Source organism: Neolamprologus multifasciatus, chromosome 7 (genome assembly GCF_963576455.1).
Source record: "Neolamprologus multifasciatus chromosome 7, fNeoMul1.2, whole genome shotgun sequence".
NCBI classification, from domain to species: domain Eukaryota; kingdom Metazoa; phylum Chordata; class Actinopteri; order Cichliformes; family Cichlidae; genus Neolamprologus; species Neolamprologus multifasciatus.
Window position 1 is genome coordinate 40,833,134 of NC_140445.1, and position 19,840 is coordinate 40,852,973.

Genomic DNA, 19,840 nt, shown 5'->3' on the forward strand with positions numbered 1-19,840 from the left:
CTTCACAGACATTCTTAGTGGATGCACTTGGGTATCAATTTGAAGCTCCTACGTCACCTCGTTCTTGCATTCACAAACTTAGTTGTTCACAGCATCGGCCTAGTGGGGGTGGTGACAATAACCAAACAGCCTTTTATGGCCGAGGGCTAAAAACTGAACATGCTGATCTATGCTGTTAAGTGAAAGTACACATAACAAGGACTCGAGGTTTTTCAGTCAGATTTACATGCTGAAGTCTGTTGTCAATGAGATGTAAAGAATTTACTCACAGTGAGAAAGACGGCATCAATTGCCTCCTGCAGGGATTGGACAACCTGTGGCTTTTTTTCCTTGAACTTCTCTAGAATGGTTGGAACCACCTTAAAAGACAGATCTCACATTAGAAAGTAACAAACTGGGCCAGCCTATTCAATGACATATACAAACAGGTGATATAAGATGCAGACAAACAGATCAGTTTAAAAGTGCAAAACTTATGACTGCTGTGCAGCATCCAACACTAGAGAAAACTATGATACCTCAATCTGTTATACAGCTTTGCATCATGTTTGTTTTTATTCCTAATAAAAGGAATTTTTTTAAAAATTAAAATAAAACACGTTTGTTTTTTGTTTTATTTGCTAAAGTTGCTATGCTGATCACTTCAGCCTACAGCATACGTGTAGTGTTTCAAGGTTAAAGAGAACATTTTCTCTTCTCAAAAATGTGCTGTTATTTAGATCAAGAAAAGGCACTTCAACTTACTTGTCCTGCATATGTTCCAAATTTCTTCCTCAGTCCAGTAGCCAATCCTGCCAGACATTTAGCTGCCATGGAAACCAGCATCACGTTAGCATCTTTCCCTACGACCTAGAACACAGTAAACTTGTCAAGAGACAATCGCGAAACCCAAACCTGTGAGAGAAAAAAAAAAAAAAAAAAAAAAAAAAATGCTTTTTGAAGCCAACCAAGAGTACTTTGAACCTTTACCTTCTTTAGGGCTCTGACAAGGTCTCCATAGTCTCCGTTCTCTAGTTTGGGGTTCTTGGTCAAAGCCTCGACAGCCTCCAGTGCCTCTTTTCGTTCCTGCCACTTCTTAGCTTCCTACAATAGACAGAACAAACACACGTTATTAAACAGCATTTAAACTCCACCATTGTACCATCACCTGAACTGAATATTTATTTTAATATGCTAATAATTACAACTAACAAAAACAGGCCTGTTGGTACACAAAAACAGAAAAACCAAGGCAGATGGCGGAGCTCAATAACTGTGTCCCAATTTATGAGCTGTGTCCTTCAAAGGATGCATTTGAAGGTCAATTACGTCACTTCTGTTTATGTTAGAGAAGCAAGTTGTTGTATTTGTCTTTCTTCTTATTGGGTTGTCTTGGTTATATTCTTTAGAAAATGCCCCATTTCAACTACTGCAGCTTGTAACCTTGTCATATAAAAACAGTTTTAACAAGTTGTTTCTAGGGCTGTTCAATATAACGATATATGTCAGATGACGATATGACAACATCTATCTTTTCATATTACACTATCGTTTGTTTCGTGGTGTCGCAAAATAAACTGTTTACGGCAATATTTTTTCATCGTTTTGATTGTCACTGTAGAATTCTCTCTTTCTCTTATATTTAGTATAACCACACTACGGACGGACAAGCGGCTGTTTTTATGAGTTGTTGTTAGCAACAACGACGGTAAAACCATCGCGTGGCTCCGCCGTCCGCTTGTTTATTTTCCACATAAACCTTTCACAATAAAGCTGAAGATCCTGTTGAGATTTTTCAAAATAAACCGAATCATGTGAAAAGGTATGTAGAGTGTTTACGGACGAGGAGCTAAAAAGAGCCGTCAGGTGCTAAAAAATAAACCTTAGAACAGAGTTTTCCCCGCATCACGCCATGTAATAAATACTAAAAGAAATTTGTGGCTGTTTCAACTTATGTAACACTGGACTCCAGGTACACGACGCCCAGCTGAAAACACTTCACGCAAGTCAAGTGACCGGAGATTCAAAGAATTAACAGAAAATGTAAAATTTTTGTGATATATATTGTTGTCGGGGACAATAAATGTCTTATATCGGAATATGAGATTTTGGTCATATTGCACAGCCCTAGTTATTCCTGTGGCTCTTTTCCATGTTGTATATAAACACCCCCCTAGGTGGAGTATAAAACATATTGGGAACTCTTCCAGAGGTCCAACTACTCTTTTCCAGCTTGGATCAGTTGAAAGCAAATGGTAGGGCCAAATTTTGGCATTATCAACATGAATGACTGATCCATTCATTGTACAATTCAGGTTGCTGGTGGTATAGCTGTATTGATGTGGGGGATACTGTCTTTGGGCTCTGTAGGACCAAAAGAAGATAATTTAAATGCTACAGCCTACCTGAGTATTATTGCTGACCATGCCCATTACCTTATTTTGATGTTTGGGAAGGTTTTTGAACTGGAAAGCTGCGTAAACTTACAATTTTCTCATAGAAGTCTTTGGGCATCTTTGATAGAATTTCCACAGGCTCCAGCAGCTCATAAGGATCCACTGCCACCACCAATTCCTCCCCATCATCTCCTGATTGATGGGGGGGAGAGAAAAAGTCAATACCACACTATGACTCTATCTCCTCTTTATCTAACAACACGTCAAAGAAGCAATTCTCTACTCTATAAACCTACCATCTGACTGTTCTCCTCCCTGAGCCTGTTGCTCCTGAAACTTTGCTTTCAGGTCCTGCTGGGAGCGCAGGAAGCGCGTCTGTTTGGGAGGAGATGATGGTAACTTCACCCATTCCTCCTCTAGCTCTTTGAGCTGCAGAAAAAAAAAAGACAGGTTGATTCAGTTTATCATGACTTGAAACGAACGAAAATGAATGAAACATGTGCAAAATGTGTGTAATAATGGGCCCCACCTGTACAGAATTAATGTTCTGAAGTGAAGGTCTCAAAGCATCTCTGATCCACTTGTAGATCTCTACTGCAAGCAGCTTGGCTTCATCTCTCACAGCTTTCTCTCTAGACTCAAACTGTTTGGGTAAAACCTTCACTACTGGCTTCAATGTTACTATTTTAGACCCAAATTCACTGTGAAAAGATAATTACATGACATTTGATTATTGTCATTTACAGAACTGACACTTACATAGACTGACTTACAGCAATTTGATTCCAGTGGTCAGAAATGAGCAATTTGTTTGTTTATTTGGTCTTGTGTGGCAGCTAGAGCTTTATCCTGACATGACATACTACATTTGCTGTGTCTATACATTAAAGGATTCTCACACTAACCTGAGAGCCTTTCTTAAAGTCTCGATGCACGCCACCACTATCTTGGGGTTCTTGTTGTCCAATCCTTTGAGCAGCTCGTCCTGAACCACTTCAGCCTTCTCTATCTCAATGTACATAAAACAGATGTCCATACCCAGCTCTTTGGCCCGTGCTTTTGGCTGGTTGAACACTTTGGTCACCACACCAGACACTACCTCACCTGTCGTCCTATAGAGTGACAAAGACAAAAAATGATATAGGCATATACATAGATATACAAGTACATGATAGCATGCTAGCAGAATTAAAAAAGACAGAAGTTAAACTGTGTCCACACTTAACACAACCAGCTTAAAAAGGGGAAAAATAAATAAATTCACAAGTGACTTGTGGCCATAATTACCTCTTCATAAGGAGTAGTGTGTGGCCCAAACACAAAATAGCACGCTTTCATCAGTGTTACTACTGCTTAATAAAGAGTTTCCCTGCTTTACCGCTACCTTTGTTATTCTTTAATAACTTGACTCCAAAACTTTTGAATACCAAAAAAGGATCTCCGCAGCCGCCAGTGCAACCCCCTTAGCTTCCACGTAGGTTACGTTTTTGTTTTGTTTGTTTTTAAAAAACACATTTCTTCACCAGGTGCTCAAAATTAGAATGATATAGCAGGAACATAAAAATATGTCCCCCGAACACCATAAGGAAATGAGTAGTACTGCAGCTATTGATTATTTTAATCAATAATAATAATTGAGTAATCCAATGAAAAGAAAAATACGTGTCATATTAATGAGCAATAATAACTATTCAAAAGAGAAAAAAAATCTAAATAATTTCTCATTGTTTTCTATTTTATAAATGTTTTTTTATTTCATCCTTCAGCAAGTGTGTGTGTGTGTGGGGGGGGGGGGGGGGGGGGGCAGGTCTCCCTTAAAAAAAAAAGGGTTTTTTAATCTCAATAGGATCTTCCTGGTTAAATAAAATAAAAATAATTAAACATGCATGCTGTACATGTTCAAGCCTCATTTTATCCTGACATTCATGACTATGATGAATGTATATAAACATCTGACTACAAATGTACTTACACCTTTTCATCATCAGAAATTTTCACAAAATCATGTGGTACAATTTCCAGGGCTATATCACTCACTACAGATAGGACTGCAGTTAGCGATATGAGGGATTAGCCAAACAAACAATGACACTTTACTAATCAACACCAGCAATACAGTTTCTTAAAAACAACTATTAATTGTCATTAGCCCTCAAATCATATTAATGCCTTAAATCAATGCTGTAAAAATCTGACCCTCAAATAATATGTTTAATTGCTTACAGCAAAAACTAATACCCAGCAGATTTCTGTATTGAATTTCAGCATTAATGTACTCTGTTCTGTGGTCACAAACAGTTTTTCTGGCAAAACAAAAAGTAAAAACCTTGTACCGTTTCTGCAGTTCAAGATAATTTGTTGCCATTAGCCTGCATTTAAGTCTGCATTCTGATGAACAATTGCATTTTCCATCAGATTAACAGAAACTCTACAGACTAGGTCCAAAGCTGGTGTTAGCAAGGGAAAAACTAATAACCATTAAGCACCACCAATTTAACTGGCACCATCTTTGAGTCCAGTTTACCTTTATACATTAATTGACTCACAAGGCAAACCACTGTTGTTGCAGTGCAACTCAACACGCAACAGATTATGTAAAACCAAGAAAGCCTGTTCTTTGTTTAGAGGCACAGTAGCGGGTTTTTCCAGACTTTTAAATGAAATTGCAGAAGAAACTCTTGTTGTTACTGTTACTTACTTTCCAGCAAAGTGGGCATTCTCAATGAAGGCAAGGGCTGCCTCCAGACCTTTGAGCTGAGCCACTGCATTCGAGTCTGTGACAAACTTCTTAATCAGTCCCAGGTACTTCCCCCATTCTGGACTCTTTTCATCTTCTATCTTCTGGAACAATTTCAGTGCTTCTTCATAACCATTCAGGCGGGCTTTCCAAATCTGAATGAAACACTCTGAGAATTAGTTTTGTCACCATATTTTACTTCCAACTTTCATACATTGTTTGGACAATAATGCTAAATGATGCAAAAGGGTAAAAGATACTCAAGACAACTTATATTGAAAAAACATTTGTTTTGCAATCCCAAGATCAAATAGTCTTAAAGCATCACACATTGATCTCACATGTTGCTTTTGGTAAAAAAAAGAAGAAAAAAAAAGCCAAATTAGATAAATCATGTATCACCAGTCAGCCTAAAACTAAAAATACAACATGAATCCTTGAAGTCTGACATGTCTTATCAATTTAAATGATAAAACATTCTAAATGATAGTGATTCTAAGAGGCAGACAGGATTCTCCAGAATCCCAAAAAGTTGATTCTTATGCAGCGTTTTCAGTGGGAGAAACATTTGTCACTCATTCGACTGACTTCTTCAGTCTCATGCGTCACAAGACTTCATCTAACTCAGCATGAATTCCATTATGCTGGGAATGAGATGAAGGAATGGTGATGCCAATGCTTAGCTTGAGGCTTCATAAGAGGGCTTCACTAAGCAGTGTGTGATGCAAAGTGGCTCCATCCATATTTGCTACTACTGCTTGGTTTTTGTCAATTCACTCTTGTAAAGGGGGGGAAAAGAGCAAGAAAGTACAGCTTGTGTTGATGTAGTGATATGGTATAAAATCATGATTAAAAAAACCATTCAAATATTCCTATTCAGTCATGCTTTCACAAACGAGAAACTAAATGGACATACACAGTGTTTCAAGCTTCTGCGCAGGTGAACTGCCTTAAGAAAAATCTCAGACATGAGTTAGAAAGTGTATATCCTTGTATGCTCCATATGCCTATTAAATCTACTGTAGGCAAAGTGATTGCTGGCTTTTCAGTCAAGGTTATTTGTGAGCTAAAAGAGAATAAAAAGGAAAAGGGTGCAGTTTCATTTTAGCTTTAGAAAGTTGGATTGCTCACATTCTCTGTACAGTCCACAACACCACAATGGCATTCCCGCCCATGTTAAACACAAAAGCACTAATCACATCGAGTTCAGGGTGTGGTTCATTTAAAAGCCTTTTGTTTGGTATAGAAAAACCCCCAAACAAAATAAAAAAGAAAAATTGTGGCTCTCATGCTCAGGAGGGGGTACAAAATAATACTGCCTGTACGTGACTGTCGACATAGCAACGTGTCTGAATGTCCTGCGACATAATTAATATGTGACACGAATGCTACAACAAAGGTGGACTTCGAGGCAAGAATATAGCTGCTGCTTGGTCTGTGACTTTTTGTCAGACTCAAGGACCCTATTATTGTTTGGGGTTTTTTTGTAGTAATTTCCCCATTGCTGGGTTACCAAAGTGAGCGTTTTGATTTTCATGAACAAGATGTTCTCATGACTCATTGTGTGACGCTACTGACCAGCCGATCGGTGGCATCCAGTCTGACGACGTCAGATTTGAGTACCTGCTTGGATCACTTGGAACCCCGGGCAAGCAGGTACTAAAATAAGTACCTGGTATCAGGTACAATAACCTAATGAGAAAACTGTTGAACCATACGGAGTCCATTCAAGTAGGTACTATTGTAAAACAGGCTATAGTAGCTATTAATACACAAAAACCCCACTTAAAAAACCAAAAACACCCTTCACATATTCCCATTGCTAAAGTACTGGGGCGTACAGCTGCAGTACCCCAAACAGCTCCTCTAAGCTGCGTGTGTCAACCCAACCTGAATTCAAAACAACAACATTGCAGATGTAGAAGCAGAGCAACTGTGGACAGAAGTTTCAGCAGAGTGGAGGTAGTTCATAAGAGATTACAGGATGACTCCAACCTCAGCAACAGGACCACTCTCAGCACTGAGCAAATGCGTTTCATCTTGAGTGACAAAACGTTTCTCCCGCTGAAAACGCCAATTCCAGATGAACAGTAAACTTTTTATAATTTCCTTACATGGATCAAGACAAATTGTGAAATAACTTTTATTAAAAATCAAATATCAAGTAAAAGAGCTGTGTAGAAACATTTACAAATATTTTTGAAGGAAAAAATAAATACATTAACAGAGGACAAGCATAAATGAGAGGCTCACCTTGTGTTCACATTTCTGGTCAATGGGGAGCTTCATCCACTCACTCTCGTCCCCCATGGTGCCTGGGGACTCAGCTTCCCCAAAGGTACACTGCTGAGGTGTGGGACACACACATATCATTTACACGGCATGTCCAAAAAAAAAAAATTAAAGTCCTTGTTATCCGGATATCCTAATTAATCTGGGAAGCCTCCAACTTTGTAAGCTAACCAGCAGTTATGATAAGTGGGACTTTTACACCATCAACATCAAACCAACACCAAAGTGCACCAGTTATAATAATACATATAAGAGTTTCTTGTGCACACTGGAAGCCTAAAGCGGTTTACTTGCGCCATCATCTGAAGACTCTTGGCTGGCTCTTTGAATTTCTTGATAATACTTCACACTCCAGTTGTTCACACTTGGAAATGCTGTGATAACCTTGTAGATACATGTTCTGCTTTGTGAGCATGAACTCTTTTTCTCAAATCTAAACTAATTTCTTTTAGATTTTTCTCAAGTGAGAGCTCAAATTCTTGCTGAAGTTTTTATACAATGTATACATTGGAGGAAACCCCTCAGTTTTAACTCAAATTTACAAGCTTAGAGCATCATGAAGGTAAAGCACATCACTGACCAGTTGATTGTGGCAATGCTTAATTTAAAAAAAAAAAAAAGTCAGCTATGTGGTGGGGGGGGGGGGGGGGGGGGCAAACCCAGAAGAAAGCTAGAAGTTTATAAATTCAATATATCTGGACCAGAGTAAACAAACTATAAGTGTGAAAACATCCTTAGTCTAGAATTACTCTCTCTTCTAACTGGCATCCAACCTGTAGGGTATAAGCACAATATTCAACGTCACACCTTCGACTTCCAGCTTCAAAATCGTGACCCTATCTGACAATCCAGATCCACAACAGTATTCTCACACACTTCTGTTAAGATTATACCTACTCTTATCTCTCATCACATAAGAATATATCACATCAAGAATAGCTTGAATCCACCTCCGATGCATCTGGCCTTGCTTGTATTCAACCTGGTCTCCTGCACACACACACAATTCATCCATCTTCCCATTACATCAGCCAGATCTCTCCTAATACCAGTAATCCTGGTATAAATTTTTTATGTGACAAAAATATCATAGCAATCTATACTCTACCAATGCCATCTGTTTACATTCCTTTGCACATACACAAGACAAGCCTGGGCATGTCTGACAAGTCAGTCAGCCTCAAATTACAATTTAATACCTTTATTAAAAAATGAATATATTTTTTTTTAAAAACGAGGTGGGGTGGGGCAGGGCCTATTTTAGCAACCTCTAAAAAGCAAAAAGTAAACAAATGACTCAACCAAACATCTTAGATGAAGTCCATATGACAGAAAAAACAAACAGTGGTTCAGAAACAATGTGGTACATAGCGGGAAAGTGAGGCTTTAAGCAACTGGTTAAAAATGTATTATGACCATCTGCTAATGTATCTAGAGTGGATAATGTCCTACAGTTCGATCGCCTCATCTTCCCACTGTACAGTCAACAGAAATAGATGTAGCAGGATTCTGAGAAAGAAAAACAAAAAGGAAAGGAGGAGGAGTAAGTACAGCGTAGTGTTCTATGTTAATGACAGCTAATTGTAACTGTCATTTCATAGCTACTAAAGTTGGAAAAAAAGAGACTTACAGTACATTTGCCCATTGATAATTAATTTAGCAATTGAGGTCACGCCCAAACAGACACCATTATCATGGTCCAGATCAGGTGAGGCACTTGGTTTTGGGTTAAGAAGTGAATGTAAATAGTGTAGTTATTTCTTTGGCTAGATGAAGCACCAAACTCCACTGGGAAACGCCCAGAGATTCAATTTAATTTCAATGCAATTTTATTTATATAGTACCAAATGATGGAAAATGTATGCTATGCCATCTAATGCTAAGGGGAAGCATGCATAATTTAAGTTTAATTAGTCCTAACACAGAATCTTGTGGAACTCCTTCAATAACCTAAGTGTGGAAGAGGACTCTCCATTTACATGAACAAATTGGAGTCTATTAGGTAGATGTGATTCAAACCACTACAGTGCAGTATCTTTAATACCTATAGCATGCTCTAATTACTGCAATAAAATAACAGTCAACCGTATGAAATGCTGCACTGAGGTCTAGCAGGACAAGCACAGAGATGAGCCCACTGTCACATGCTAAAAGAAAATTATTTGGAACCTTCACTAATATGGTTTCTGTAGTGTGATGAGCTCTGAAACCTGACTGAAACTCTTCAAATAAACCATTCCTCTGCAAGTGATCAGTTAGCCGTTTTGCAACAACACTTTCAAGAATTTTTTAGATAAAATGGAAGGTTGGAAATTAGCTTTCTCTGAAAGGTAGATTGGCTCTCTCTAGATTATAATGTTTAATGTTGATAATGCATGATGCATGCACAGTTAAGCTGCATGATCCATTATTGAACAATACGATAAAATGGTTCAAAATACTTTTATTAGTTATTGACATTTTCCATTAAAGGATTCTCAAAGTTAACTTACAACGTCCCTGCTGGTAAGAAATTCATGAAGTCATTACTAGCTAAGGTTAAAAGAATGATGGCTCAGAGCTCTGACTTTTTGTTAACTTGGCTTAGCTACCATGGCATCACTCATTGTTTTTTTTAAGGCCTTAGCCCTGGACTACCAAGCAGGATTTTGGCTTATCCAGTAGGGCTGCCACAAACGATTATTTTGATAGTCGACTAGTCACCGATTATTTTTGCGATTAGTCGACTAATCAGATCATGCATCCATTGGATGTACAGCGTACAGCTTATTGCACCATCATGCATCTGCTCTTATATAACTATCATTAGCTTACAGCTTTAAGTGTTTAAGGTATGTGCTAACTAAAAATAAGGACAAGATGATAGTTTCTTAAATTTTAATGAAATTTGCAGATTGTTTCGGTGAAGTTTAATAAACTCCTTGCTATCTAAAATATAATGGGACACCGGAGTATATTCTGGAGCATCTCACACTTCTGATAATCAGTTGTCTGCTTGACGTTTATTCAGCTGTGTAAAAACTGTAACTTTAATCTCAGCCAAACTGATTTACTCAGGAACAAATAAAATACAAAAAAAAAAAAAAAAAAAAAAAAAAAAAAAGCCAGACAACATTTTTAAGTTATCTAAGTGATTTGTATTTGTTTAACCTGAGTACCGAAAGACGGCGGTGGGTTTGAAAACGATTTGCCGGGAGTCCGGTGTTCTCACCGGCTCTAGTGAGCCTTGCCCCCGGCTAGCTATCGAGCTGGTGGGTAACAGACGTCTCCGAAAACGTCGGAGCGCTTTTGAAAATATGTGGTGTCTTGATAAACTGAACAGATATTTGAGGTTTACACAGTTACGCTTGAAAATATGTTAAACGTTTATTTTGTGACCCAGAAAGAATAAAAAGAGTAATATTAAAACTAACTAGCTGCCGCCATTGTTGGAAACTGAGCTGGGCTGCGCTATGAATTCTGGGACACAGCTGCTTCTTCTTCGGGTTTAACGGCAGCTGGCATCCTTGTACATGCAGTGCTGCCATCTTCTGTTTCAGTACGTTATTACACTCTTAAATCCTACTTAAATTCCCAATGCGAGCACTGTTGCCTTCACATCTTCTCAAGCTCTTCTCTCAGCCTGTGGTACTTTTTTCAAGCTTCTCATGATCCTTTGTTGGTTTCACTTAGTATAGCGACATCAATTACAGTTGCGTTCCTCGGTTTATCCACAAATATTATGTCCAGTTGGTTAGCCAACATCAGTTTGTCTGTATTTGGAAGTCCCACAGGACCGTAGCTCGGTCATTCTCGACAACCCTAAAGAGCATGTCCCAGTTTAACATCACGACTTCCAGGCCATACTCGACACAGCCGTTTCCACAACACTGCTTTTCTCTCGAGGTCCCCAGAACTGTTGAAAGGAAGGGCTTATTCAAAGGCTGTGGAGGTCTCTACATACACACATAAAGTTCTGTCAAAAAGTTCACCGAACTCTGATATGCACTGAAAGTTTTTGTTCATCAAGTGGTTGAACTTAGCATGGCTGTTGGCTTCATTTCTATTGGTGATGCAAAGACACGTCACAGCACAGATGCTGTGCAAGAACTCCTTGCTGGCACGGAGTACACGCTGTACTTTGCTTAATTCAGCAGGAAACCGTTATTGTGCGACACATGCAATAGAAATTAATGGGTTTCAGAGCCTATGTGAAAAGGCCTTCAGGCTACTGAATTTGGGGTGAAACCCTCCATGCAGTGTAATGAGCTTCATTGTCTTGATGTCAGTGGCATCTATCTCCTCCTTTGACCAGCTTATTATCCCAGCAGGGTGTCTAATCACTGGCAGAGCATAGGTGTTGATTGCCTAGATCTTGTTCTTCCCATTCAGCTGACTCCTTAGGACTTGCTTTACTCTCCGCAGGTATTTGGTGATTGTGGCTTTTCTAGCAGCCTCTTCACAATTCCTATTTGGCTGTGGGATTCAGAGGTCATTGTAGCTGCTAGGGGTGGGAGAAAAAAAATCGATACTGTGTAGTATTGTGATATTTTGTTTGCTAATAATGTATCGATACAGAGACAGCAGAAATCGATATTTTGTTACAAAAAAGGTTTTTGTGCTCTGACTTCAGAGCATGTTGATCCTTTTTCTGAGCAAGAATCCTGACATTCCTTCACTGTCCAAATGTGTTTAACTTGTTTTTTGGTAGCAATAAACATGACAGTTTACTTATTTTAATTTAAGACATGTTTTATTTTAATTAAGTTCAAAACTTTTATTTAATGTAAAATTATATTTTGTTTTAATTTACTTTCAAATTCTTCAGTTGCTGAAGGGGCTGCATAGGTTTCATAAACTGCATAGTTCAGAATGGCTATAATTGTACCAGATGGTTGCGTTCAGTTAAGTTGGACTAGACTGTAATACAAACCGTTCAGTTTGTCAACAATAAAACTGAAATGAGAGAAAGACTGAGTGTGAGACTTTCATATTAGATAAAATGAATATTGATAAAGTTTACCTTTATGTACAGAATCTGAATATCGCAAAATATTTTTAAAAATTGCAATAATATCATATCGTGCGTTAAGTATTGTGATAATATCGTATCGTGGGATGTATGGTGATTCCCACCTCTAGTAGCTGCCCTCAATGTCTCTAATGCTGTAGCCATTTCCTTCTGGTAGTACAGTCGCTTCAATTCGGACTGCTCCCTCTCTAAATTCACAGCCTTTGCCATGACACAAAATCATATTCTGTACAGTATATAGCCAAAGTTTTAACAATGCAAGTATATGACTAAAACCTTTGCTAGCTTTGAGGCATCCACTGGTGACACTTGGGCACTCTGACAACATTTCCTCCTCTGATTCAAACCATCACAAATTCCACCACCAAAATATCACTGTTACATTTACAATGGAACTGAATGCAAAAATCCTAATTAATCATGTTTGTAGGATCTATTTAATAACTGTTCTCTGAAAAATGTGTCCTGTTAAAGGGAAATTCATATAAATACATATGCAACGAGGATATCTACCGTTTCCACACTTTTCAGTCCAAACCACTTTGCACCACTTTCTTATATCCTGACAGTAGCTTTTTAAATGCAGAAAGAGAGCTTTACTGTAGCACAATCTGGCTGATGAAAACCACAAACCACTTTAATGGAGTTGCAATATTCATGCTGACTTTAATATACCACACAATGGCATACAAGAAAAAACAAGGGCAATGGCACACTTGAGCATGTGACACAGTTACCTTCTAAATTCAATACAGGGATGTGTCAGGATCTGACGGTAAATAACGTTTTGTGTTATGCACATCGTACAAGTCAGGTGTAAGAGATTCTAGGTTTAAACAGTTGAAGCGCTTGATATAAAGCAGGTGTCCTCTGGATGAATCAATTAAGCTGTTGGATAAATCTATAAATCTGGCTTTAAAGCTCCTTTACCTTTAGTACCTACTCGGATCGACTTGACTCAGATCAACTGGTTTGCAATCAAGTACCATCGAATGTCCGTGGTTGTCGTCATAGCCATGCTGCAGAGTGTCCAGTGATGTAATTAATATGCGACACGAACACTACAACAAAGATGGAGTTCAAGGCAAGAACATACCTGCTGCTCAGTCTGTAGCTTTTCATCGGACTCTGGGACCATGGCATTGTTTTTTTGTAGCCATTTCCCTTGTTGTCGGGTTTCAAAGACTGCAGTTTTGATTTTCGTGAATGAGACACTCTCATGACTCGAGTGACGCCACTGACCAGCCAATCAGTGGCATGCAGTCTGACATCACATTTTAGTACCTGCTCAAATCACTTGGAACCGCAGCCGAGCAGGTACTATGACCTAACGGAAAATCCTAAAAACCGTGGGGAGTCAATCCAAGTTGGTACTAATGGAAAACGAGCTTAACGCTGTGAAAGGTAGAAGATCCAAAACACAGAACAGGTGAGGGAGAGAGATGAGTTAGAGAAAGGATTGACAACTACCCAACAGGAAAGAATTGAAAAAGAGAAGACATCCACGAAGGAAACAGCTGTAAACAGCATGTAAAAACTGATGAAGTTCTTAAATTCAGTCTCACATTTGATTGCTTTTCTCAGGTCAGAGTAATGTAAATTTGTGACTTTAGTGAAATAGCCTTAGAAACAAATTACAACTCAACACATGTGATCAATGAGCTCTCCTACTCAAAAAAAAAAAAAAAAAAAGCAGCACTACACCTCTAGCTCTCAGTATTACAGAATGCAAACTAAAATACAACCAAATGAGCACAGCTAACCTTTATCAACTAGACTCCCCCTTAAATACACCCAACCAGTCATTATCACTTTGGTTATCAACCGTGCTGTCAATTAACCATATCACCGATTGTTTGCTTTCCCGGTTTGACTGGGAGTGGCCAGCACAACATAACTAGCGGTCGTTAGTTGCTAATGTTAGTTACTGAGAGCCATTAACTAGCTAACTTAGCAACAACAGTGACAGTTGCTACGTTACCCCGTTAACCGCTCATTCAGGTCCAACCCGCATCAACACACACGGCTATCGCTAATGACAAATAAACATTGTTAAACATGTCGTGCAAAATTGTATTATGCATAAGTTATTTTCAAAGTCAAACCTCGCCGTTAATTTATTGTCGGTTGGTAATAGCTGTTAGCTGGTTAGAAACAAGGCTACAAGCTAACCTTCCATCCCCGCCAACATAACCAGGCCTAACAGCGCAGTTCGCAGCTACACACATTACATCACAACTAGCTCCGATTCAAACGTGATTTGTAGTTGCTTAAAATAATAATAATATTTAAAATCTTCAACATAATACCTGTTTGCGTCTTTTAAAAAATACGATGCTGCTTCCCCAATTCGATGAGGATGATAAAGATCACTGAAGCGGGGTCCAGCCGAGTTTTATACAAGTGCTTCCCTGCCTCGAAGGAGATTCAACACTATTTCCGGTACAGAATAAAACAGACAGACTGTTTCTTATCTAGTTCAAATTATAAATATAATTTACAGAAATTGCGTATTCGCTAAAAGAAAAACTTCGAAAAAGTATTTCTGGGCTGGGATATGAAAATATTTGTTTGTCTGTCTGTGGAATATTCGTGTGTTGAACTCTTATTTTAAACACAAATGAACGCCCACTTCCGATTTTGCTAAATGCGTTCAACTTCTTTCAGCTTTTTCAAATTTCTCCAGAGCCGGACAGACGGAGGCGGAGCGGAGAGCGGGACACCACCCCGACGACGTCACTCCAGTGCTGAATCACTTTTAATATTTAGTCCGACTGCATAAGCAACCTGTCATGGACAGTGAAGAAGCAGCACACAAACAAAATGCTACCTTTATACAGTGATATTTTACTTATGTGACTACTTATTCATCTAATGGGCTTCCTTGTTTTTCACTAGACGGAGACAGATGTGGAGAGAGATTGGTTGCGTTTGAAATATGCTCCGCCTTCAATGTGTGAAATTCCTTAGCCGATTGGAACAACGCGTGCATTGCTTTCTCAGAAGAGATTTCATTGGCTACTCTGAAATTAAGTCTATCTCAAAACTACTAATGTCCATGTAAACACTACTTGTTTGTTTCGTGCACGCCCTTTAAACTTTAGTGATGAACTATGTTATGCCAAAATTATTTCAACAAACCGACGACATTTTGCCTGGTAATATGTATCCTCCTGTAACTTGATTGTATAAAGAGCTAAAACCTCCAAAATTTCAGTAGTAATAAGTCATTATAAGAAGTGTTTGCGAACTAAAAATCAAGAATGACGGATACTGTTTGTCCGTGATTTGGACAGCCCAGCGCATGCTCCCGACACAGGGGAAACTGTCGGGATCCCTACCTTGGCAAGACACCCGTTCACTGTGGGTTGTTACTGTTGTTGACAACAATAACAGCTGACAATTAAGCTAACATTATGCCCGCTACTGTCCAAAAAGTATCGTATTTTCACTCTGATAAACAGTTTGATTAAATTCTCACACCAGATGACAATTTATACTTATACAATTTATATTTTTTATACTTCAAAGAAGTAATGCAGCAATGCAGACCAGCAACTAACAGCAGTAAAATATCACTTACAGAAAACTCACCAGAGTATTGCTGTCAACAGACAGCAGTGAGCTTAGGTGACTATTAATCTCTATCAAAATGTTACACAAGGTTTTACAGCTCCCTCCACAGTAAGACAGATGTGGGCACTTGACATTTTAACAGCGGGGGTAAAACAGCAGACAGTGGCCTGCACTCACTAGGAATCAACCTTCGCGAGTTTTTGTGACAAAAATGTAAAATAACGCAAAATATACAATAGACACATAGTCCTGTTATTTCTGTCATTCCTACTGCCCTCTGCCAAGGTAAAGAGTAGAGATCATTTCATTTCATTTGTTCATGTTTTAATTACATGAGTACACACATTTCATTATCAGCTGGACATAGCACACCAAGGGCCATTCACAGTTTAATTTTTTTTAGTGATGGCTGTGATTATCAATACAATTTGTAAATGTTTGTGTTTATTTAAAAGGGAAAATACTTATTAATTAACATGAGCACTTAAACTCATCATGTAAATATGCCAGATTTACCCACGGACTATTTCATCTGCAATCCCTGGCAGGTTAATGGCATATTAAATAAATCAACAAACCAAACATTTAGAAGCGTGTGAACATAAAACGTGTGACATAAACACATGTCCATATACCATTATTAAAGATCAAACCCTATAATCACTTATACCCCCCCCCCCCCAAAAAAACATTAGAATCAAGGACTTTCAAGGGCATTATGTCATGTTTGTTTATCCAATAATAACTGTTTTACAAAATTATAAAAAGAAATATAGAATGTTATATAGTCTTTATTTCTGAGGGTATTGTATTCCAGGTATGAGCTTCTTGATAAGACAAAACTGACTGCCCAAAATCAATTTGGGCTGAAAAGTGCTCTAATATTGTTGTTGGTTATACGAAGTCACCAAATCCCAGCCTCTCTAATTTGAATCTTAATCTCCTAGGACCTGGTGTCCACATATGTGGACATCACATTTTGGGTTATTTGGACCAAAATACTAAATTTTGCTCTACATGGGCCTGATATCCACTTACAAGGACACTATACTGCTACTGTTCTATCAAAATTTTAAACAAATATCCTCATATGTGGCTCTTATTTTTCATAAAAACAAAAATAAGGTAAAAAAAAATCTGGTAATTCTTTCTTTTTACATTCATCGGGCCCCAATATGCTCAAATATCAAAGAGAAATTAAAAATGCATGCTGTGGAAGAGTTCGGGTCTTAGGAGGTTAAAGAATGTTTATGAAACATTTAAGTATAGAGAGGACTTGGATAGACTGTACTTGGATAGTACAGTCACGGATAACGGACAACACACATAGGAGACATTTGACTTATAATTCTGTGTTGTTTCTGAATCAAAATAACTAAAGATACTCTAAACATTTATGTAACCGAGCACTAAGGTGTCGAATTAAATGCCAAAGAAATAAATTCTACTAATATCCCAGCTGCACATGAGACCTATCAAACCAAAGGAGCAGGCAAATAGCACTACACTGCAAACCGTCACACCCAGTTTTGGAGAAATTGCAATAAATTTACCTGTGGGCACGCACTGCAAACAGCATAGCTGGGAATCAGCTCTATGTATGAACTGCAATCCGGGGTCTTTAACAAGACTCATTCTCAATCATTCATAACGGCCTTTACGGACGGACAGACTAACCAAAACAAAATTACCAATCAATCAAAAGAACAACAGCAGAGGCAGCTTTATCTGTTGAGTTCAGGGATTTATTATGAACTTGTAAACTTGTAAGTGTTGGTATGAACTTGGTCTCCTATTAGCATAATAAACATGGGTAAGTCAGCATGAAAGTACTGAGGAAGACTAGTTTAGTGTGATTTAAAGTGTGATGTCCCTGCAGAAAGTGCTGTGGTTCAGAGTGAGGGCTCAGAGATTAAATAAGTCCTCTTTTACTGCCAACAGTGGGATAAACTGAGAGAGAAGATACTGCTGGTGTAGCTGTTGTGGTCCTGAGAGTCTATGGTGGATGTGACTTCATAAGCCTTTGCAGAAAGGATGGCACTGAGACACTGGACTTGCTCATACTCTGGGTTCCCTCTTTATTCGGGTACAAAGATAACAGATCACAGTCGTCATCAACAGTGTTTTATGCATCTGCAACATTCAGGTCTGTTAACAAGGATTAGAACAGTTATAAGAGTGTATTACTGATCAGTGTACGCTGGGTAGCTAGTACCGTTAGCTAAAATGATCATTCACTCTGGTTTTTGCTGCTGCTCCTAATGAGGAATGGGGGACTGCTGTGTCTGTGTTCATTTCCTGATCAACCACAGTGCTAATGTACTAAACAAAGTTTTGAAGGAAACCAGGCTCTGTGCTTTGTAGTTGCGAATCCAACATGGTGAAAAGAGGACAGAGGCCTTCTGATTGGCTGACCTCTACTGTCGTTACCTCCGTCCCAGCCCCCCTCGTATCTTCCCTCCACCACCAACACCTCTGTTTTTTATCCCCCTTCAGCTATAAGTGCAAGTTTTGAAATGCTAGAGGGCGCAGTTGAGTGCTTGTATTCACTGATATAAGAGGTTGTAATCACAGAGTTGTGGTTGTAAGCAGTAAAAAAAATTCCGTAAAATTTAAATGAGAAGTTTGCAGCTCACAGTGTATTTGCTGATGATACCATGTCACGGTCTGGCTAGCAGACCGAGGGTAGGTGGGGAAACAGGACCCAAACGCCGGACTCTTCCGTGCAACAGTGTTTATTTACAGAGTGGTGAAGTAAACAACAATAAATTCCCCAGTGTCCCAGACTCCCGTGTTGTGCCTTCTAACCAGAAAAGTCCCAGTGTAGTGCTCTCTGCTTCAGTGTCCCTGCACTCCCCGTGCTCACTGCTCCTTCTCGTCCCACACTCCTCCTGAGGGAAAACAATAGAGGCAGCCGTTACACACTTATCCCAGCAGGCATACACTCACACTTGACTGTGCTTGAAGACTGACGTGAAGTCAAACGCAATAATCCCGCGCCGGTGGAAGCTCCATCGCTCTTCTAAATAGCTCCCCCGACGAGCCCAGATCAGGAGCAGGTGTGTAGCAAGGACTTAAGGTGTGGCCAGTCCTCAAGCTAGGCCACGTCCCTCAGGCCTGAAGGTGCCTGTAACATGGCCACAGAAAAAAGGCAACACACACACATACCTGCCTACATACAGATGTGGACAGAGATAAGAGGCAGTGCAGACAACACACCAAATGATAATAATAATGACAATAATAATAATAATAACAACAACAGTCATAGTCCCCACTGCCCACGGACCCCGAGTCCCCAGAGCCGGGTCCGTGACACACCACCTACATAGGACTGATTGAGAACATCAATGATTCAGCCTACAGAGTTCAGCATCTGAAGCGATGGTGGTAATGGTAAATGGTAAATGGCCTGTATTTGTATAGCGCTTTTACTAGTCCCCCCTAGGGACCCCAAAGCGCTTTACTGATTGAAGGTTAACTGTGCTGTTAAAATCCATGGACATTTACAACGTATTTATGAACCGTATTTATTATAGTTATGTGTGTGTGTGTGTGTGTTCTTATGTTGCTGTGTACATACTATTATTATTATTATTATTGTGTATTACAACACATTCCCTGTGTCCATCCTAAAAGAATCTGAATGTCTCCAACGGAGAGATGCAAACTGTGTTTCATTGTTCTTGTAACAGTGACAATAAAAATCTACTCTATTCTATTCTATTGGTGAAAATATCATTCTACACATCTGTGAATATTTTTCTGTAACTGTAAATTAAAAACACAAGTGTGTTAAAAAGAATCTGTACACGTGAGATTTCAAAATACAAGTTCCAATTTTTCTCA

The 19,840-nt window shown here is 38.9% G+C and overlaps 1 protein-coding gene across 5 annotated transcripts in view; it reads right to left on the reverse strand.

Moving 5' to 3' along the window:
* ckap5 (cytoskeleton associated protein 5) overlaps positions 1 to 14,849 on the reverse strand; it is a 41,578-nt gene extending 26,729 nt beyond the window's left edge. For 4 of the 5 annotated variants that reach the window (XM_085167387.1, XM_085167386.1, XM_085167385.1 and 1 more), the window contains exons 1-10: positions 14,725 to 14,849; positions 7,366 to 7,458; positions 5,074 to 5,267; positions 3,281 to 3,487; positions 2,905 to 3,076; positions 2,672 to 2,804; positions 2,467 to 2,567; positions 970 to 1,083; positions 745 to 849; positions 270 to 359 (exon numbers count right to left, since the gene is read on the reverse strand). In XM_085167387.1, coding sequence (XP_085023513.1) covers positions 270 to 359; positions 745 to 849; positions 970 to 1,083; positions 2,467 to 2,567; positions 2,672 to 2,804; positions 2,905 to 3,076; positions 3,281 to 3,487; positions 5,074 to 5,267; positions 7,366 to 7,422 — 1,173 coding nt within the window. In that variant the 5' untranslated portion in view covers positions 7,423 to 7,458; positions 14,725 to 14,849. The remainder of the gene's footprint in view (positions 1 to 269; positions 360 to 744; positions 850 to 969; positions 1,084 to 2,466; positions 2,568 to 2,671; positions 2,805 to 2,904; positions 3,077 to 3,280; positions 3,488 to 5,073; positions 5,268 to 7,365; positions 7,459 to 14,724) is intronic. The other variant, XM_085167384.1, reaches the window with a different exon arrangement.
* Positions 14,850 to 19,840: the final 4,991 nt, after the last annotated feature.